This window comes from Salvelinus sp. IW2-2015, unplaced genomic scaffold, assembly GCF_002910315.2.
Source record: "Salvelinus sp. IW2-2015 unplaced genomic scaffold, ASM291031v2 Un_scaffold1804, whole genome shotgun sequence".
NCBI lineage: Eukaryota > Metazoa > Chordata > Actinopteri > Salmoniformes > Salmonidae > Salvelinus > Salvelinus sp. IW2-2015.
Window position 1 is genome coordinate 76,392 of NW_019943177.1, and position 22,593 is coordinate 98,984.

Consider the following 22,593-nt stretch of genomic DNA (forward strand, 5'->3'; position numbering starts at 1 on the left):
ATACCTGTTCCAGCAGAGCCTGGGCTTTCTCTGAGGGCAGCAGCCTGAGTCCTGCTGTAGCTTTCAAGACCAGCGGGGTTCTCTTCCATTCCAGCCGAGGGACGGTTTTCTTAGCCACTTTCAGAAGCTGCCTCACTGTATACCCACCCTGGGGAGAGAATGTGGTGGTGGAGATGATGATTATGATGTGCATTTTAGGGACTCAAGCCATTTGAAGTGTTTTTGAAATATTTGAATATTTGAATACCACTTGCTGCATCGACAATTACAACCACTGCTGTCTCACCATTTCAGGCATGTCTGCATATGCTGACAGACCAGGCTTGATGGAATGGAACATCTCATTATCCAACACMGGTAACTCCTCTGTCAGACAAAAGATACACATGAACGATCCGTCAACAGAAAAAAAAACATACAATTAAGATGACAAAATCCACTTGGATCAATAAGCATTTAATTTACAATTTGCAAACATGAACAGTATTTTATGAAGATGTGCATAGTGTTATGTTTACTGATGAGCATTTAATAATATACTAATTCAATTTTGCTTGAAGTAAATGGGCAATTCAATACCACAACATTGCACAGAGTAACACATCAGGGAGCATCTAAACACCACCTCTCTCCAGTAGAGTTTTAGCATAACTCACCAGGGTCTTTCTGTATGAAGGTATAGACGTGGATGCGTGTGCCAGTGCTGCCAGCGTCAAACATTACCCCATAGAAGATCCGGCTGGAGTTGGCTGGTCGGCTGAGGCTGGGGAGGAGGTTACCCAGGCTGGCTGAGAAGTCCAGGACAGAAGCTTTGGGCTGGGCATGGGTCAGCCCTGTCAGAACCCACACAACCAGACCCAGTGACAGGACCACCGCAGGTAGGAGAGAAGCCTGGGGAGACATCTCTGGGGAAGGAGTAGGAGATGAGTGTCCCTCTGATGGGTACGAGGCCAGGAGGATTAGGCAGAAAATGAGGGACTGAAGGGTATCTTAGTCAATTCAACTAATAGGAGAGTGGACCACTGAGGCAGTCATGCAGAGGAAAGTTTATTTTAGCCAACAGCACGCTAGATATTTGACACTGCTCCTGAGTCCTGACCTAACTGGATAGACGACACAAGGTCCCAACTAGAAACAACAACCAACAGAAGAGCCCCAAAGCAATAGCATACAGTTATATGCACTTTGACCACACCCTAACTAGCCATTCACCAATCAGAAGGGAGCCTTCTGGAGGATGACGTTGACACTTCCACCAAGCAGGATTGTTAGACAAATGTACAGTACTCCCCTTACAACTGTTTCGCCCGAGTGGAGCAGCGGTCTAAGACACTGCATCTCAGTGCTAGAGACGTCAATACAGACCCTGGTTTGATTCCAGGCTGTATCACAACCCGCCGTGATTGGGAGTCCCATAGGGTGGTGCACAATTGGCCCAGCGTCGTCCGGGTTAGGGTTTGGCCGGGGTAGGCCGTCATCATAAATAAAAATTTGTTCTTAACTGACTTGCCTAGTTAAATAAATACAAATAAAATAAAAAGAACCAACTATCATATGTGTGACAAATACTATAGACTATTGTGAGAAATTCAGATGCTCTCTCTCCTGTCCACGCAGTCCACCTTGTTTGAACATCTTGAAAAACGATCTGGCCACGTATACTCTAAAACGGTCCCGATACAGCCAGAAGAGGACTGGCAAGCCCTCTGAGCCTGGTTCCTCTGTAGGTTTCTTCCTAGGTTCCTGCTTTCTGGGGATTTTTTCCTAGCCACTTTGCTTCTGTCTCTGCATTGATTCCTCTTTGGGGTTTTAGGCTGGGTATCTGTAAAGCACATTTTGACAACTGTGATGTAAAAAGGGCTTTATAAAATACATTTGATTGATTGACCTTGTTTAAATGTTTACAGGAATATGTTATTGGTTTTTAATAGTGAATAAACATGTTATAACCTCATGTTATATAAGCTAACCCCATGGAAAACCTAGTATTGCAAGAGAAACCACAACGCTGCAGCTGTCAAGAATATAACGTAAACTCACCCCATTCCGTACAAATGTGCGCAACCGCAACATTCAAACGAGGCTACAAAGAAAACGAATGGGACTGTAGCGACTGTGTTGACTTCAAAATCGGGGGTGTGAACTACGTTTCTATTCAAGCGTTGATCGACATGGTAATGGCTCTATAGTATTGGAGAAAAGTTGAAAAAACGGACCCTCCGTTACATCGTGACGTGTCATGTCGTAATGTACAGCACGCATAAAGCAACTATTTCTGTCTTACAATCTCTCTCCACCAGGTGTAGCACTTCTCTCATCGTTTAAAAACAAGAAATGGACAGTGACGGGGGTAAGGGGGGATACCTAGTCATTTTTTGCGTCATCATTGCATGCGATCATCATTCTCAAAGCCGCTGTTTACTTCTAAGATCACTTAGCACCTCCCTAAAAACCTGATTCAAATTCGACACAAACCTTCAAATATGTATGTAATGACACATTATATAAACTCTTTATAGTGTTTTATTTACATTTTAGAGGCGATAAGGTGATAAGTTGGACAGATCGAGTGAAAAAAAGCAATTTTCCCACACAACATCTCTCATCTCTCCTCCTCACTGTCACGCATTAGTTTCGCTTCCCCACCCACCATTTTTAAAAAGACCTGATGGGGCTCAATGCATGCTTGGATTATGCAGAAACGGGCAGCGTGGGGGTCATGTAATTGATTCTGTTGGAAAGGGGAGAAATTGTGCTATACAATGGTATTGACATTACAGTTGATCTGGAAGTATTACGTTTTTGGGGCGCTAAAATAAGGGCAATTGTACGGACCAAGGCGATGTACGAGTTTACGTTAAACAGTTCTGTATTGATCCTGTTAAAAAACAAGGCTGTTAAAAGGCTACTCTGTTCAAATTTCCAGTGCAGTGCCGTCAAATTCTCAAGACTATGATAGCTAGCTGCTAGCCACCGAGGGCTTCCTCTTTGGTTCTCAGTTGATGCATTGAAGACGGCATGGGATTGTGTACAATAGTCCCGAAGCTTTGTCTACACTTTAATAATGCTTGTTTCTAATGCGAGTTTGGAAACCTTTGGAAGTTTACTTTACTATAATCCAGAAAGATGTTTCATTAAACAAATTGTTGAATTACTACACACACCTGTATAGCGTTAGGGTTCCGACATGTCCATGTTACAGCGCTTGTTTACCCGAAGACAGAGGCAACCACCTGTTCTAATTAGCTATAGCGTCTCCAAACACTTGTGTGTAATGAAAGGACGCCAGAAGTGTTGTAACTGAACTAAAACAGAGTACAGTAGTGTATATTTTGCATTTTTAAAATGATTTTGATGTGTTATGAAAGTAGATCTTATGTTTCTAGAACCATATCGGAATTGAGAATCGATTCATGTTTAGAGGGAGTATTTGGCTGTTTTGGCTGCCAGAGCCCGTTTACCTCTGACAATGTCATGGTCCTGACCTGTCGATTCGCCTACATTTCTTTAATTAACACATTCTTGTGCTAGCTAGCTAACTTACACTGCATGCAAATAAAGAAACGATAGCTGCTACCTATATAGTGGCATGTTGTGTAAATAAATGATGGGAATAAAATAGGCACAAAAGTTTATATTTAGCTCATTTCGGACTGCAGTTGACCCATGCCGTTGCACGATTTACCAATTGACAGCTAACGTGCTAGCTATCTAACTGGCTAACCAGTGACTTCTTCCGAAGAGACCACAAGATGTACTGCAAATACAACAAACGATATATATTTCTTCTCGGGCAATGCAGGTAGTCACAGCCATAAAAAATACATATCTAGCTAGCTAATGATTTTACTATTCATGTCAACATCCACCTGCTATCAAACTAGCTAGCTTGTTTGGCAGCTAAACTGGAGGACATACCTACGTCATCAATGTTATGCTCATGAACGTCGCCTCATGGCTCTTCGCGCTATTGATGCTGCAAAACAACAATGTTGCCACACACATACCTACTTGTTAACAAAATTAAGGAAGTTTCCTTTAAAATTATTCATAAATATTATCCTGCCAACCACTATATGAAGAAGTTTAAGGAAAACATCAACTCTAATTGCTCCTTTTGTAATGATCACTCAGAAACAGTGTTGCATTGTATTCACGTAAGAAAACTGTGGAAAGACATCAGTAGATTTATAATTGAACACATTTATGAAGATCTTACACTATTGTGGAGAGATGTACTGCTTGGATTCTTTACCTACGATAGAAATAAGKTGAAACATTTTTATGTAATTAATTTCATTATTCTTTTGGCCAAATTTGTTAATCACAAATGTAAATTTACAAACAAAACAACACATTTTCTTACCTTACAAAAGGAAAATGAACAATATTTTAAGACACATACTCTACCAACAAAAAAGCTGTTAGAATAATAAGTGTATGTATGTCCCTTATTAAGGTTCTTGTGTAATGTGATATTGTACCCCCAAGCCCAATTGTCCTTTGTATATTATTTATATATACTCGTGTTCCCACATGTACTTCCTGTATTGATTTGTTGTTAATTAAAAAATATAAAAAAGATGCTGCAAAACAACTGGGAACTCAAAGGAAAAAAGCAGGTAAAATCATGACGTTGGTGATCTTCAGGTCGGAAAGTTAGAGCTCTAGAAAGATGCCAGAATTTCCCTCTTGGAATTCCGAGTTGGTTGACCGTTCAAAACGATTTTTCCCAGTCGGAGCTTCTCCCCCCCGAGTTCCCAGTTGGTTTGAACGCGGCATCTGTCAAACCACTGATCAAAGAAGACTGTATAATTCTCATGTAGATTGTTGTTTTCCATACATTAAGGTAATCTTGCTGACAATGTAAATAAAGACCATAAAGGTTAATCCCGAAAGAATGAACATGCTGAGGAAACGAAACAATCAACCCACAATACCAATTTTCAGCATGTTCAATGCAGTCAAGGGAAACTCACTGTAATTAGTTTTGTGCCAGCACAGCAGAAGCATATTTCTATTGTTGGGATTTTGCAACAAGTACCATGGTCTGTCTGTCAAAACATAGGATTTTCTTAGGCAGCAAAATACCAGTTTTACTGCTTAAAGTTTTTAACTCTGCCGCTTTACTGTTCACAATGTCTACGTGAAAGGGTTTTCACAACCAAAATAACCACCAGACAGCAGATTTAGGATTGCTAGGAAAATCTCTGGGCCCTGGTCAGGACTCCGCTATTGATGAATAGAAAAGCAAGCTCTGTAGCCAAAAACACATTGCAAACCCCATGGTAATCTGACTACCTAGTGTTGTCAAATGTTTATGATAAATATTTACATCCATGTCTAATTCTGTACTTTAACAGCAAAGCCTTGTCAAAGCTTGTTCACGAAGTTCCGTTTATGTAAGTTACAAAATGCAAACATCCATACAACCTACCGGTCGCGTGTGTTATTCTGTGGCCTAAAGAACATATAATCAGGAACTTCAGGGACCACAAAGCTTAACGACTCATCAAAGAGTGGCTCTAAAAGGTGTCTGACTCGCAAATACCAGCATTTACAACTTCTCAACAAAACATGTTTTCCCCAGATTCATGCTTGAGAGAGCAATATTTAGTTGTAGTTGCAATATATAGAGCTCATTGAAGAAGTGTCTTTAGCAGCAGTATTCAATGGAAATCTTTATGCCATGTAAAACAGGGTGCATCATTGCATCATTTATTTGTTTTGTTTTTTTATCTTTATTTAACTAGGCAGGTCAGTTATTTACAATGACGGCCTACCCCGGACAAACCCTACCGACGCTGGGCCAATTGTGCACCGCCCTATGGGACTCCCAATCACGGCCGGTTGTGATACAGTGCCTTAGACCGCTGCGCCACTCAGGAGCAGAGGTCTCGGCACTAACATCACAAATTGGATTATTCTAATGTATACTCACTGAAATACTAACAGAGACCGGTTAGCACAAAATACATTTGTAGAAACAATGATGTGCCCAGTGTCACTAACCAGGTTTCCATTAAACCTTTTTATGTGAATAATGCACATTTCAGATAAAAAAAACATTATGGAAACAGCAAAATGTCAGTAAACTTTCCAAATGTCGACAAAACAAAATACACTAGTTAAGGTGAGGTGGGATGTTTTTGTATCTGTACAATTAGTTATATTAGAAATGCCAGTGGAAACACCTTTATGCTCAAATATTAATATAATAACCATCATATCGCAGTAAACTTGGAATAACGTGATATGTTGTGTGGTCCTTCTACTACCACTCAAGAAAGCATGCTGTTTCCAGCAGAGGAGCAGCCAGGGATAGGCCTACCCCCCAAAAAATTTCCAGAAATGAGTCAATATAAATTGTATTTTATTTTATTTACATTTTTAAAATAAACGCAGGTGAGATGTATTTTCTATGGGTAATTGTATTATAATGTAACAAAGAAATAGTCAGCGACAATCAAATTGGCTTCCATTTAAAAGTGGTGGTTCCTTTTAACATGAGTCTTCAATATTCCCAGTTAAGAAGTTTTAGGTTGTAGTTACTATAGGACTATTTCTCTCTATACCATTTGTATTTCATAGACCTTTGACTATTGGATGTTCTTATAGGCACTATAGTATTGCCAGCCTAATCTCGGGAGTTGATAGATTTGAAGTCATAAACAGAGCTGTGCTTCAAGCATTGCGAAAAGCTGCTGGCAAACGAAGGAAAGTGCGGTTTGAATGAAAGCCTGCTGCTGCCTACCACCGCTCAGTCGGACTGCTCTATCGAATATCAAATCATAGACTTAATTTTAATATAATAAACACACAAATACGAGCCTTAGGTCATTAATATGGTCAAATCCGAAAACTATCATTTCGAAAACAAAACATTCGCTATATAATGCAACATTTGATGTGACAAAACCATCAGAGTTAAATGCGATGGAAACCAATTTACAGTGTATTTTTTGATTCGGTACATGGGAATTTAACTGCAATAGTTTATATGTGCACCTCGTCATAACACACAGCCTTTAAAATCGGCAACATCTCTGGTGAGAAAATTCACATTGTATGCAGATTTTAGAATATTTGCATGAATCTATCGCCAATTGGATGGAAACCTAGCTAGTGTCTCCGTTACACAGATTGGGAACACTAATGCCCACAAGGGACTGGGTGAAGCTGTTTATCTATGGTGTCCTGCTGTCCCCCTCCTAATAGTTAGAGTTAGGATGCAAGCTGAGAAAGATCTTAAAAATAAATAAAATATTCTTAAGATGTAACCTTTATAAGTAAGCAAGTCAGTTAAGAACAAATTCTTATTTACAATGACAGCCTACCGGGGAACAGTGGCCTGCTCAGGGGCAGCCAACAGATTTTTACTTTGTCAGCTCGGGGATTCGATCCAGCAACCTTTCGGTTACTGGCCCAATGCTCTAACCACTAGACTACCTGCCGCCGGACATCTCTCACCCATTGCATTCCACCAGCATATGACCAGTGTTTGAACAGAGGATTTGTTGCTACAGTAACAGTACATTTCAGATTAAAATCTGCCATCACCCTACAGGAAGCAATTTCAGTAACAGGGTCAAACTCAAATACAAAAACTTTTCTCATATAGTACACTCTGTATAAAACATATTCCATGACTGCAATAGACTTATCAGTTGTTCGTACCCCTTGGCTGCTAACCCCTTCTGAATGTTAACGCATGTCAGTCAGTATGTAGAACGTCGTGCCAGGTAGAGAACACCACATTAACAAGTGTACATTCCGTTTAGCGTCCCATGGTCGGCATGGTAACGGCTGGGCTCTTCGTGGTGGCGTCTTCGGCCTTCCACTGTGATGTAACAGTCTTGATCTGAGTGTAGAACTGGATGCCCTGTAGAGAGACAACACAGAGAAGAGGAGCAGACAGTCAACACTAGAAAATGTCCACCTCATACTGTATAGTTGACTGCAGAAACTATCAATTAGGACCAATATGGTCATATGATAAAAATCGATGGGTGAGAAACAGTTGTGGGCTTGTGCTGGTTGTTGCGAGCTAACCTGTTTGCCATAGAAGTTGGTGTCGCCCCTGAAAGAACCTCTGGAGCCAGTGAAGGAGAACATGGGAAGGGGGACAGGGATGGGCACGTTCACGCCAATCTATATGAGAAACGCACACACAGTAGGGTTTAATATTTCCCCCGAAAAAGATGTCAGACAGCTTTGTTGGGCCTTTTCTCTCCTCTTGCTCCTGGCTATCGGACGTTGTTTTTACTTTATGATCATCCGTTTGTGATGACTCAGATTATCCCCTGAATAAATCAGATAAACTAATAGTAGCCCTAGGCCAGCGGAGATTCAGCACCATAGATATCGCAGTTGATCGAAAATCTAACCAGTTGGCCCACAGTGCGTTTGCTTTTGTTAGCATAACATCATGAAACAATGTTGCAAATGTCTATTTCCTCAAGCGCTTTTGTGGACACAGTGCATCAGCCGTTTTGTGATTAGCAACAGTTTATATTCTCAGCCTCTACCAGTGTCACACGTTGGTTTGGAGATCTGAATGTGAGCTGGAGATTGAACGTTATCGACCATAACTGCGTCGAGAGGTTGTGTGTAGCCTGCACATATAGTGAGCAATTAAAATGTATAGAAGCTATGCTGTAGCCTAAGGGTCTAATATCTGCTAATTTGCCCTTCTTTCTCAGCATATCCTCTCACCAGTTGTGATTAGGGCTGTGACGGTCTTGAAATTGAAGTTACGGTAATTGGCCAGGGGGAGGGGATTTGCGCATATCAGACTCAAAAGAAAACGTGGCTTTTCTCTGAAACTTCACTATTACACTTCGTTATCATCAGTAGCATTATTATTTTTCATGTTCTCTAAATATAGTCTAGTACACAAATTAAGAAGTTTCAGATTGGCAAGGAATCCCCCCCCCCCCTAGAAAAAAACTAATTTGACGCACTGAACCAGTCACACCAAGTTCGATGAATTTTTTCCCCCTCCACTTTTCTGAACAATTTCACATAACGTCACAAATACTGCTGCGTTCATTCTCTGTGGCAATATGTTGTTCAAAGCCGCTAGAGGGTGCAGTTGGGGCGGCAGGTAGCCTAGGGGTTAGAGTGTTGGACTTGTAACCGAAAGGTTGCAAGATCGAATCCCTGAGCTGACAAGGTAAAAATCTGTTGCTCTGCCCCTGAACAAGGCAGTTAACCCTGTTCTTAACTGACTTGCCTAGTTAAAGGTAAAAAAAGAGGATGCAGCAATGAGGGGGGGGGGAAAAATATCATATACTAAATGGAAAAATACACAACTGAAAATATTAGTATGCTCTGGAGCAGGTTGACATCAATGATCTGTCTGTACTTTGCTCTGTTCATCTTTCCCTCAATCCTGACTAGTCTGGCAGTCCCTGCGCTGAAAAACAGCCCCACAGCATGATGTTGCCACCACCATGCTTCAACGTAGGGATGGTGCCAGGTTTCCTCCAGGCGTGGCGCTTGGCATTCAGGCCAAAGAACATTGTTTCTCATGGTCAGAGTCCTTTTGGCAAACTCCAAGTGTGTTGTCATGTGCCTTTTACTGAGGAGTCGCTTCCGTCTGGCCACTCTACCATAAAGGCCTGCTTGGTCGACTGCTGCAGAGGTGGTTGTCCTTCTGGAAGGTTCTCCCATTTCCACAGAGGAACTCTGGAGCTCTATCAGTGACCATCGGGTTCTTGGTAACCATCGGGTTCTTGGTAACCTCCCTTACCAAGGCCCTTCTCCCCCACGATTGCTCCGTTTGACCTGGCAGTAGGAAAAGTCTTGGTGGTTCCAAACTTCTTCCATTTAAGAATGATGAGGCCACTAAGTTCTTGAGGACCTTCAATGCTGCAGAAATGTTTTGGTACCATTCCCCAGTTCTGTGCCGACACAATCCTGTCTCGGAGCTCTACGGACAATTCCTTCGAGCTCATGGCTTGGTTTTTGCTCTGACATGCACTGTCAACTGTGGGACCTTATATAGACAGGTGTGCCTTTCCAAATCATGTCCAATCAATTGCATTTACCACAGGTGGACTCCAATAAGTAGAAACATCAAGGATGATCAATGGAAACAGGATGCACCGGAGCTCAATTGAGTCTCATAGCAAAGGGTCTGAATACTTACGTAAATAATGTATTTTTAATACATTTGCAAAAAATTCTAAACCTTTATTCGCTTTGTCATGAAGGCGGATTTTGTGTGTAGATTGAGGGGGGAAAATGTATTTAACACATTTTAGAATAAGGCATAACAAAATGTGGAAAAAGTAAAGGGGACTCAATACTTTCCCGAATGCACTGTATATGGAAGTAGTTTAGTGCCTAAAAAAGGGTTAAATGTGCCAACAACAAACTACAGATCTTTCTCTCTCAGATATAGGACAGACACTTCAAAAATAAACTTACGATATTTCCCATCTAGTACCGGGTCGGATCTACCTTTGCCTCCAGAACATCCTGAATTCTCAGTTGCATTGATTCTACAAGTCGGAAACGTTCCACAGGTATGTTGGTCCATGCTGACGCGATACACCGCCCCTACTAGACTGGGTCCATTGACTCATGCCAAATCCTAACTGCCATCAGCATGATGCGGCAGGAACTGGGATTCGTCGGACCAGGCCGTTTTTCCCACTCCTCAATTGTCCAGTGTTGGTGATCGCATGCCCACTGGAGCCGCTTCTTTTTTAGCTGATAGGAGTGGAACACGGTGTGGTCGTCTGCTGCAATTGACCATCTGTGACAAGGATCGATGAGTTGTGAGATGCCGGTCTGCTCCGTTATTTGTCTGTTTGTGGCCAGCCTGTTAGCTTGCACGATTCTTGCCATTCTCCTTCAACCTCTCATCAACAAGCTGTTTTTGCCCGCAGGACTGCCGCTGACTGACAAAATGTTTTGTTTTTCGCACCATTCTCAGGAAAACCCTAGACCCCGAAGATCATACCATGCTCAAAGTAAATGTATTTTTATTGAATATATTTTTTTTTAAATCAGTCATCTAACAGACTCCCAACCAGAGTGACACAGAAGCAACCAGGGTCAATGCCTTGCTCAAGGACACGTCGGCAGATCTCCCACCAGATCAAAAAACGGGGACCCGAACCAGCGACCCATCAGCCACCGGCCCAAACTCCCAACCGCCAGGCCACCAGCACTCCAAGATCCCCCCCCCCCCACAGTTCACCAAGAGCTGCCCCTCAACCATCCAAGAACCCCACCCATCCCTCGTCCAATACACCAACAACCAACGAAATGAACCAAAGATAGAAAAGGAAAACGATGCAAAAAAAAACATGATTTTTGTTGTCCTTTTTAAGTCTTAACAGCAAGGCCAACTGAATAGGTTTGAGTGCATGTATGGCACTATTTCCATGTGAGTGTGCATTTGAATGAGTGTGTGTGTGTGTGTATATGCAGGTGTACAAACACCTGCACGCCATCAGCCTCAGGCAAACAGGCATTAGCTGTAATGATACCGCCCCTCAGTGTCATTCAAACATACTTTTTGTTACGTTAAAAAAAATCTTTGACCGTCATTCTATCCCCCGCCAAGCAACTCCACTCCCATATACCAACCCTCAGCCCACACGTCTCTGCCGGCCACCCTCTTCAGATTTCGACGCACCATATCTATCTATATATCTCTTTCAACTACGCTGTGATGTTTTACATACAATTTGAATCTAATCGAATAGAATCCACAGACTGCGAGTTGAAGATACTTTTACTACGAGTATTAGTAATTGACTGACCAGGTCTCTCCAGATCTCCCAACAATGCTATTTCTAGGGTCAATTTTATGCATTTTTAGCCATTCTTGAACCCAAGACCAGAAACAGGCTACCTGAGGGCAATAACAAAACAAATTGTCTATTGACTCTGTATCCTCACAACAAAATCTGCAGAGTTGCGATGATTGCATGCCCCAAATATTCAACATTTTGTTGGTGGCAAGCATTCTGTACAATAATTTTAGCTGAAAAACACAGTCTTGAATCTCGCGGTGTTTTATATCTCAACTCATACACCCTATACCATGGAATTGGTACATCAAAAATGCTTAAAAGTTGCTTACGTCACTAATTTTGCCCATTCTAACGTTCAATCGAAACAGTAACTGAATGCCTTGATGCCGGTCTGCCTGCTTTATATTGCAAGCCACGGCCATGTGACTCAGTGTCTGTAGGAGTGATCCATTTTCATGAATGGGGTGGTGTACCTAATAAATAGAGAGAATCAGCGAACTCACCCCCCCCCCTCCCCATAAATGGACTTGTCAATCAAAGCCACCAGTGTATGTCAGACAAGAGCAAATACTTCACCTTTCCTTGAAACATATATATTTTTTAAATTAAAAACCTTAGGCTTTCTGAAAGTAGGCTATAAGATAATGAATTGATAAGTATGAAGGGGACAGCAATGCGATAGTATGAAGATGAAATGGACAATTATTAAAATAGAAACAAATACACACATGTCCATGGCCTATTTATCACTGTTGATTAGTCTATAAATTAAGAAAAGATTCCATATCAAATTATACCTTGCCAGGTAGGATAGGATTGGCGCATTGTCTATTTGACAACCCTAGCGCATTATAGCCCTCAGAGCCAGAACGACCTTGTCGACTGCTGTTGAACAATTTAATGAAGTCAGGCACATCCAACCTTAATTATAATCATTTGTACACTGCAAATTGACCACAACTTACCCCAAAAAGAGATTGTATTTGAAAATACCAACTGTCATAATTTGATACCTTGATTACATTGAGACACAATCATGTCTCTTTTTATTATTTGGAATACTGGGGAGAAGATTTCCTAAAAAAAGGTATTTATTTTTTAGCTGAATTCCTGGTGATTTTAGTATTTTTACCAAAAACTAAATTCCTAAACTTTGGGGAGGCCAAATATTTTCTTTAAAATGAAATAAAAAAACGACCCCTGGTATAAGCTATGGACATCATTTTTGACCGTTGATCTGATGTAGCCTAGCCTATAGGCCTACTTACTGTTTGCAATGGCATAGTACTGTAGGAGAACCAGTCACACACAGCGCATTGAATTTATGGCCATTTCTTTTTTGTAAGTAAATAGGCCTACGTTAGACTAAAACAGCACACACACAGATGAACCAGCAGAGAAGGCTGTAGAAAAGCCAGATTTAGACATTGCATATCATTTAATAGTAAGTTTTACGTTACACTGTTCATAAAAATTACTTATTATCATTTACTGGTTTCTCACCATAATTTATCTCAGTAACTCGGTTCCWGCTATTAAACCCTAACACACACAATTATACAGCCCAACGTTAACCTACAAATTACACCTTCAACGACCCATGACAAAGACTTGCATACACAACAAAAATAGTGCGGTAAACAATAGATGACCCCGTATGGCTCAGTTGGTAGAGCATGGCATTTGCAACGCCAGGGTTGTGGGTTCGATTCCCACGGGGGACCAGTACGAATTAAAAATTTATGCACTCACTACCGTAAGTCGCTCTGGATAAGAGCATCTGCTAAATAACTAAAATGTAATTAAAGTTGCATCAAATRATCCGCAGAGTTACCACAAGCTATGAATCACTGCATAGTCGCCCATCTATCTAGAAATGAAGTTAAATGGGAAATACTTGTACTGTTGGACGCCAATCACACAAGTCTTACTTCCCCACGCACCTACCGGAAGTCTCTGAACTATGGCTCACCTGTCCGACATCCACCTCGTGTGTGTACTTGCGGGCGGTGGCGCCGTTGGTGGTGAAGATGGCGGTTCCGTTGCCGTACTGGTTGTTGTTGACCAGGGAGATSGCTTCATCCAGAGTGTCAGCCTCCAGAACAACCAGCACCGGCCCAAAGATCTCCTCTGTATAGCACTTCATCGCTGGCTGTGGAGGGGAGAAAAAGCCTGAGTAGTGCATCATCAGTTTTCCTCATCATTACATACTTTAGAGAGCTATTGATAACTTGTCAGAAATGTCCAGATAATTTATTTTTATTTTTTTTATCTAGGTTTTGTAGCCCTAGATTGTCGTGTTGGGTTCTGAGAATATGAAATAGTTATTCAGGAGGAGAGGGGAATGTATAACGTTTACATTCTGTCCGGATATGTTATTGCCATCAGGGATCCTACGGGAGGAAAAAAGACAGTCTGGTACGAGTCAACATAACAGCCGTGAGTTGGAGAGGAGTGAGCACTTTGGGGCAGAGGTCAGATGAAGTGAGGAAGTACAGATATCACTACGGTTCTGTCACGCAACAGAGATGCATTGGCTGTTCAGATGTGTAGGAGACTCTCCATAGGAGAAAGGGTTAAATATCAGTGCTTGTGTGAATATGTCTTTTGTCTTATGCAGCTGTATGACCCAATGGGGGTATAAACTTGGTTTGAGCTTTATTAAGCYTCCATGAAATTTTACAAGGTTCCTTTAGAACCTAACACTGGTATGTCAAAAGTTTGTATATATTTGTTTTTACTTATGTCAAAGTGTAATTTCCACTGTACCAAGGTTCAACGTTGTTCTGAGATACTCCATTGATGCATGACCCTTCCAAGTGTAGTGGAGATGGTTCACCAAAATGTACATGATCTATGAAATACAGTAACCTGTATAGTTTGTAGATGTGGAAACCTAGGATTTAGCTAAGCGTGCTAACAGTCAATCAAAACTGAAATGACACAAATTTCTTGCAAACTGAATGTTATATAAACTCAGCAAAAAAGAAATGTCTCTTTCAAGACCCTGTCTTTCAAAGATAATTTGTAAAAATAAAAATAACTTCACAGATCTTCATTGTAAAGGGTTTAAACACCGTTTCCCATGCTTGCTCATTGAACCATAAACAATTAATGAACATGCACCCGTGGAACGGTCGTTAAGACACTAACAGCTTACAGACGGTAGGCAATTAAGGTCACAGTTATGAAAACTTAGGACACAAAAGAGGCCTTTCTACTGACTATGAAAAACAACAAAAGAAAGATGCCCAAGATCCCTGCTCATCTGCGTGAACGTGCCTTAGGCAGGCTGCAAGGAGGCATGAGGACTGCAGATGTGGCCAGGGCAATAAATTGCAATGTCAGTACTGTGAGACTCCTAGCAGCGTACAGGGAGCAGGTCGAGACAGTCTGATCGTCCTCGCTTGCGTAACACACCTGCACAGGATCATGTATGTGACTGCGGGACAGTACAGGATGGCTAACAAACTGCCCAAGTTAGACCGAGACGCACATCCTTGAATACATCCACAGTAACCTCCAATAGGCTAATTGAATCATTTGAGTCAATTGGAGGTGTACCTGTTTCAGGCACCTTCAAACTCAGTGCCTCTTTGCTTGACATCATGGGAAAATCAAAACAATTACGCAAGTATAAAACACCATGGGACCACGCAGCCATCATACCGCTCAGGAAGGAGACGTGTTCTGTCTCCTAGAGGATGAAACGTACTTTTGTGCGAAAAGTGCAAATCAATCCACAACAATAGCAAAGGACCTTGTATGCTGGAGGAAACTGGTACAAAAGTATCTATATCCACAGTAAAATGAGTCCGATAGACATAACCTGAGGCCTGCTAGACACTGCTCCAAAACCACCATAAAAAAAGCCAGACTACGGTTTGTATCTGCACTATGGGGAGAACATCCAACATTTTTGGAGAAATGTCCTCTTGTCTGATGAAACAATAGAAAACTGTTTGGCCATAATGACCATCAATATGTTTTAGGAAAAAGGGGAGGCTTGCCAACTGAGAACAATCCCAACCAGTGTGATGCTCAGGGGTGGCAGCATCATGTTGTGGGGGTGCTTTGCTGCAGGAGGGACTGGTGCACTTCACAAAATAGATGGCATCATGAGGATATAAAATTGATGTGGATATATTGGAAGCAACATCTCAAGAACATCAGTAGGAAGTTAAGCTTGGGTCTTCCAAATGGACAATGACCCCAAGCCATATCTTCCAAAGTTGTGACAAAATGGCTTAAGAACAACAAAGTCAAATTATTGTAGGCCATCACAAAGCCTGACCTCAATCCTATAGAAAATTTGTGGGCAGAACTGAAAAAGCGTGTGGCAGACAGGAGACCTACAAACCTGACTCAGTTACACCAGCTCTGTCAGGAGGAATGGGCCAAATTCACTTATTGTGGGAAGCTTGTGGAAGGCTACCGAAACATTTGACCCAAGTTAAACAATTTAAAGCCAATGCCAAATACTAATGAGTGTATGTAAACTTCTGACCCACTGCGAATGTGATGAAAGAAATAAAAGCTGAATAATAAATCTCTCCCATATTATTGCTGACATTCACTTCTGAAAATAAAGTGATGATCCTAACTGACCTAAGACAGGGAATTTTTACAAGGATTAAATGTCAGGAATTGTGAAACTGAGTTTAAATGTATTTGGCTCGTATGTAATCGTAGACTTCAACTGTGTGTGTGTGTGTGTGTGTGGTGTTTGCTCGTTGTGTATGTGTGTGATATACTAGTGATATTATATTATTATAGTATATTATATTATTATGTTGTGGTGTTTGTTATATATATATAGTATATTGTTATATATATCTACGTTCATACATCATTTCAGTGATGTGGAAATGATGCAGACAATTACATTGACGGAAGCTACAATCTATCCACAATATTAAAGCTGATCCATCCCGTTATATATTTTTTCAAAAAAAAGAAAACAGTAAATCACTCCGCTGACCTGGGTTCAAAGCCAGGTCGGTTATAGAGACCCCCCCCCCCCTACCGTAACGTTGCCGATGATGGTGGGCCCTACAAAGTTTCCATTCTCGTATCCTTTGACGTGGACATTGCGTCCATCCAGCAGCAGCGTAGCTCCCTCGTCCACGCCGCTCTGGATCAACATTTCAACACGGGCCCTGGCTTCAGGGGAGATCAGAGGACCAACGTCGGCACCCGGCTGGTCACCTAAACACACACAGAGAGGAAGAAAACACACAATTAGAACTCTATTCTATGACATACACTATGCGGACTGGCGCTGGTGGTCATATTGGATGTACCATTTGAATTAAATAAATGTTCTCACACATAGGGGGAAACCATTTTGATTTGTAAGAAGTTCTGCTGAGGAAAAAAATAATAATCATAAATCCACACAGGGTATTGAAAGTCCCTTTAGGTAAAAGAGTGAGAGGTACAGTGCCTGGTGAAAGTATTCACCCCCTTGGCATTTTTCCTATTTAGTTGCCTTACAACCTGGAATTGAAATAGATTTTTTGGGGGTTTGTATCATTTGATTTACGCAACATGCCTACCACTTTGAAGATGCAATATATTTTTTCTTGTGAAACAAACAAGAAATAAGACAAAAAAACGGAACTTGTGTGCATAACTATTCACCCCCGCAAAGTCAATACTTTGTAGAGCCACCTTTTGCAGAAATTACAGCTGCAAGTCTTATGGAATATGTCTCTATAAGCTTGGCACATCTAGCCACTGGCATTTTTTCCCATTCTTCAAGGCAAAACTGCTCCAGCTCCTTCAAGTAGGATGGGTTCCGCTGGTGTACAGCAATCTTTAAGTCATACCACAGATTCTCAATTGGATTGAGGTCTGGTCTTTGACTAAGCCATTCCAAGACATGTAAATGTTTCCCCTTAAACCACCCAAGTGTTGCTTTAGCAGTATGCTTAGGGTCATTGTCCTGCTGGAAGGTGAACCTCCGTCCCAGTCTCAAATCTCTGGAAGACTGAAACAAGTTTCCCTCAAGAATTTCCCTGTATTTAGCACCATCCATCATTTCTTAAATTCTGACCCGTTTCCCAGTCCCTGCCAATGAAAAACATCCCCACAGCATGATGCTGCCACCACCATGCTTCACTGTGGGGATGGTAATCTCGGGGTGATGAGAGGTGTTGGGTTTCTGCCAGACATAGCGTCTTCCTTGATGGCCAAAAAGCTAAATTTTAGTCTCATCTGACCAGTGTACCTTCTTCCATATGTTTGGGGAGTCTCCCACATGCCTTTTGGCGAACACCAAACGTGTTTGCTTATTCTTTTCTTTAAGCAATGGCTTTTTTCTGGCCACTCTGCCATAAACCCCAGCTCTGTGGAGTGTACGGCTTAAAGTAGTCCTATGGACAAATAGTCCAATCTCCGCTGTGGAGCATTGCAGCTCCTTCAGGGTTATCATTGGTCTCTCAGTTGCCTCTGATTAATGGCCTCCTTGCCTGGTCTGTGAGTTTTGGTGGGCAGCCCTCTCTTGGCAGGTTTGTTGTGGTGCCATATTCTTTCCATTTTTTAATAATGGATTTAATGGTGCTCCGTGGGATGTTCAAAGTTTCTGATATTTTTTATAACCCAACCCTGATCTGTACTTCTCCACAACTTTGTCCCTGACCTGTTTGGAGAGCTCCTTGGTCTTCATGGTGCCGCTTGCTTAGTGGTGTTGCAGACTCTGGGATCTTTCAAAACAGGTATGTATGTATGTATGTATGTATGTATGTATGTATGTATGTATGTATGTATGTATGTATATATATACACACATACTGGTGGACTTTGATGGACTTTAATTAATTATGTGACTTCTGAAGGTAATTGGTTGCACCAGATCTTATTTTAGGGGCTTCATAGCAAAGGGGGTGAATACATATGTGCGCACCACTTTTCCGTTTTTCATTTCACTTCACCAATTTGGACTATTTTGTGTATGTCCATTACATGAAATCCAAATAAAAATCCATTTAAATGACAGGTTGTAATGCAACAAAATAGGAAAAAACGCCAAGGGGGTGAATACTTTTGCAAGGCACTGTACCTGCATTGACGCGCAGGGCTTTGGAGCGCTCCACCAGCTCTGGGAGCCATTCACGAGCCTCGCCTACGAGAATGGCGGTTGAGAGAGCCATACAACGCTGTCCTGCAGCGCCGAAGGCCGCGCCCACCAGCTGGTTCAGAGTGTTCTCCTTGTTTGCGTCAGGCATCACCACACCGTGGTTCTTAGCTCCCTACGAGGCAGAATARAAGGGTTGGTAGGTTTACTGCCATGCGTTTTCGGAATGTGCAAAGACAGACCTAAGCAATAAGAAACTCAAGGAACTTTAGCCATCTACTGGTTCAGGATTGATAATGTGGTAGAACTATTCATCTTGCAGTATGGTTAAGGGCACTGTAGACAATTTAAGACAGACATATTTCCCTAAGCATCTAAGGGTTCCCTTCATTCGTTTAGTCCCCAATTGACCCTATTCACAGACCCTATTCGGTTATCATATTTACCATGTTGGACTGCACTCTCTTTCCATTCTTGGATCCTCTCTCGTAGATGTACTCTCCTGCCTGGTTGGAGCCCACGAAGCTGATGGCCTTGATGGCAGGGTGGTCACAGATGAAGTTCACAGCTACGGAAAGAGGTCAAAGGTCATATTATTTCACTCCTCAACATGGTACTAAGGGCACAAGATGGCGGTGTAATCACCTTGGAAATGAAACCTGCAACAAAACAAACAGTGTTTCCTATATGGACTGCTACCCCCTACGGCACTTAAACACATTTACCTACACACACATTAAGCTAAGCGTTCACTTAACATAAAGTGCTGGGTCGACAGGACATTCAAAGAGTACCAATGTACCTCAGGCACTAACTAACACACATGATCAGCATAGCCTGGTTTTTCCTTACATCCTGGGAAACAGGACACACTTCAATAGCAGGTTTTATAAAGACTCATCACACACACGCCCTCTGGTCTTACCAGCGTGCTGTCCATGGATGATGTTCAGGGTCCCGTCGGGCATCCCTGCGTCCTGCAGCAGCTTGGCCAGCAGCATGGTGCATCCTGGCACGCGCTCGGAAGGCTTCATCAGGTAGGTGTTGCCACACACCATACCCATGGGGAACATCCACAGAGGGATCATGGCAGGGAAGTTGAAGGGGGCAATACCAGCACACACCCCGATGGGCAGGCGGTAGGTGTAGGTATCCATGTCTTTGGCGATGGAGGGCAGGGTCTCCCCCAGCATCAGGGAGGTGATGCTGCAGGCGTGCTCTGCCACCTCTAGGGGGCAGAGAGACAGTGAGTAAAGCCAAGGTCAAACAGTATATGTGGAGGTAGAGATAAGAGTAGCAGTGAAAGACATACAAGTGGTGGGCAGAGGGTCAAATATTTGTGGTGCAAGGAGATAGCGATTGCAGAACAGAGACTTCAATACAGACTACAGAGACAAGTTGTTATCTCCCTGTTTCAATCAGTTCAAACATTTTCTCCCATTTCCCCATGCCTACTTAGCATGACTGGTCTACCTACGCAATCCTCTGAAGACGTCTCCCTCCGCGTCAGCCAGAGTCTTGCCCTGCTCCAGGGTGATCAGCCTGGCTAGCTCTTTCTGAAAACACAGATGAAAATAAATAAATTAACCAATCATCTTTGATGAACATTCATGTTTTAGGCCCCGGTTGTTGCAAAGAAACATGTTTGTAGCTTATTCTTTGGATCACGATTTTCAATACAGCTCAAAAGGCATTATATTGAACAAAGTATTGGGAACCATTCCTATGGAGGCCCGTTTTCAGACCAGGGCCTTTCCTTACAATGTTTTCCTTGATGAGCTGCTGGTATCGGAGGAAGATCTGCTGGCGGGTGAGGATGGAGGTCTCGGCCCAGGAGGCGTAGGCCCTGGAGCAGGACTCTACTGCAGCTAACATCTCTGTCTGGGTGGCTTTGGGCACGCGACCCACCACCTCGTTAGTGGCCTGAGGTAGGGAGAGAAGAAGGACAATAGATAAATAATCACGTCATTGTGAACAGAGACACACTACATAAGGGGCCTGTCCAGGAGGGTGTAACATAAAAATTGATTGTGTACAGGTACAACATTATATCATGACATGTAGAATAGGCAGTTGAGTCAGATAGCGCTTCATTATGGTCTTTTTAGTGAGACTGAATGCTTGAGGGGGACATTTCTGTCTTTTACCAAGGTTTTTAGCATTATAAATAATACATAAATACTTTTTAGGCTAACATTTAGATTAAATTATTTGTAGGGAAGAGATTTATGGTCTTCTGGGTGTGTAGCTGATTCCGCATTCAACAGCCGTATATAGTTGCCTTGCCAAAAGCAAGTCAACAGCAAGTTTCCCTGAAGTAGATGCAGAGTTATAGTGAATGTTAGAATAGGCTTCCATTTCTACACTTTGCAAATCATACAGATTAAATATGACACCCTCAAGACATATTCAACTTCCAACCCGACCGGCTTATACATTGTGTACACCTGTTGTGATGTGTGTGTGTGTGTGTGTGTGTGTGTGTGTGTGTGTGTGTGTGTGTGTGTGTGTGTGTGTGTGTGTGTGTGTGTGTGTAAGCATTGACACTTACAGGGTTGTGAATATCCAGCCATTCTGAGGTGTTGGACTCTACAAACTTGCCGTCAATGAACAGCTTGGTGGTGGGCTGCAAGAAGACAGGAAATGACAACCTCACAATGGACATGTCATCGACAATGTCAAACATGTCTGTGCAGGTGTAGATTGCATGAGCATATATTTTAATACAAGTCTTAGATAGCGAGCTACAGTATATATACGACCACTCATAAATATAGTTATTATACGATTGCAAGATGTTAACTCACCACTGATGATGATGAATAACACATGAGACCCATCCGAAGTGGTGCCTGAAGAGAGGACACACGAGGATACATTTTCAACGTTACGTTTCCATTGCCCAGCTAGCTAAGATCCAAAACCCTACCTTTCTGCTAGCTAACTAGTTAGCTAAGCTAACTAACTGTGACATTGAAGCTAGTTCGCTAACTAGTTGACTCGTTCAACCTGTTAATCATGCATTGACCGCATGCTACAGAATATAGCTAACGTTACATGTTGCAATGCCAAAAAGGAAATAATCGTACATAACTGCTTAGACTTTTTTTTCAAAAGTGTGGCGATACTTAGCTAACTTGCTACTGTGCCATGCTACTATGCTAGCAATTTATATAGCTAGCTAGCCAATCAAGTATAAAACAATGCATTTAGCTAGAAAAGCTGCACCGGGAATGTGGTTGACCTTTTTGCTCCATAACGATCTCGCTAGAATCCCTGCCATGGTAGAAGAGACTATGATTGCTTTCAGCCCAAAGTACGCACACCAGAGTCCCTAAACACAGACACCTCTGGCCACTGATAAGGTTAGCTATCTAGCAGTTATACGTTCATGAAGTCAAACAGACTGAGAACGTAGAAAACGCAAAAGCTGCACATTTTATTTGATCTTTCAATGAGACAGCAACTTTAGGCCACGTTGATGAATGCAGCAGATACTTTATTCATCTGTGAAATGGAAACGCTAGATTCCCGTGAAGAGGACGCAACATGTGAGGGACATACGCTTGGAAGAGAACCAATCAGTTGGCGAAAACAAAAACACGCCCCAAAATGTATGAAGCGGATTGGCCGGCCTTTCATGATAGGGACCAGTCGTCGTTGACATTGGGCAAATTCGTTTTACACGGTCCGGTATTCCGGTTCAGTGGATTTCAAGTAAGGACCAATGGAATGGTCTAA

General features: G+C 42.1%; 2 protein-coding genes across 4 annotated transcripts in view; both read right to left on the reverse strand.

Moving 5' to 3' along the window:
- Positions 1-3,997, reverse strand: part of LOC112072024 (ectonucleoside triphosphate diphosphohydrolase 5) — a 10,293-nt gene extending 6,296 nt beyond the window's left edge. The window contains exons 1-4 of one of the 3 annotated variants that reach the window (XM_024139434.2): positions 3,919-3,997; positions 657-905; positions 287-366; positions 5-148 (exon numbers count right to left, since the gene is read on the reverse strand). In XM_024139434.2, the coding sequence (XP_023995202.1) occupies positions 5-148; positions 287-366; positions 657-903 (471 nt within the window). In that variant the 5' untranslated portion in view covers positions 904-905; positions 3,919-3,997. Of the gene's footprint in view, positions 1-4; positions 149-286; positions 367-656; positions 906-3,164; positions 3,239-3,461; positions 3,545-3,918 lie in introns of those variants that run through there. The other 2 variants (XM_024139435.2, XM_024139433.2) reach the window with 2 other exon arrangements.
- Positions 3,998-7,392: 3,395 nt separating this feature from the next.
- Positions 7,393-22,263, reverse strand: LOC112072025 (methylmalonate-semialdehyde/malonate-semialdehyde dehydrogenase [acylating], mitochondrial). The gene is made up of 12 exons (XM_024139436.2): positions 22,097-22,263; positions 21,660-21,704; positions 21,404-21,478; positions 20,614-20,775; positions 20,330-20,408; positions 19,778-20,080; positions 19,299-19,420; positions 18,838-19,027; positions 16,801-16,982; positions 13,747-13,926; positions 8,053-8,151; positions 7,393-7,882 (listed from the first exon to the last, which is right to left on the reverse strand). The coding sequence occupies exons 1-12, from the start codon at positions 22,133-22,135 to the stop codon at positions 7,778-7,780; spliced, it is 1,581 nt and encodes a 526-aa protein (XP_023995204.1). The 5' UTR covers positions 22,136-22,263; the 3' UTR covers positions 7,393-7,777.
- Between the last annotated feature and the right edge of the window lie 330 nt (positions 22,264-22,593).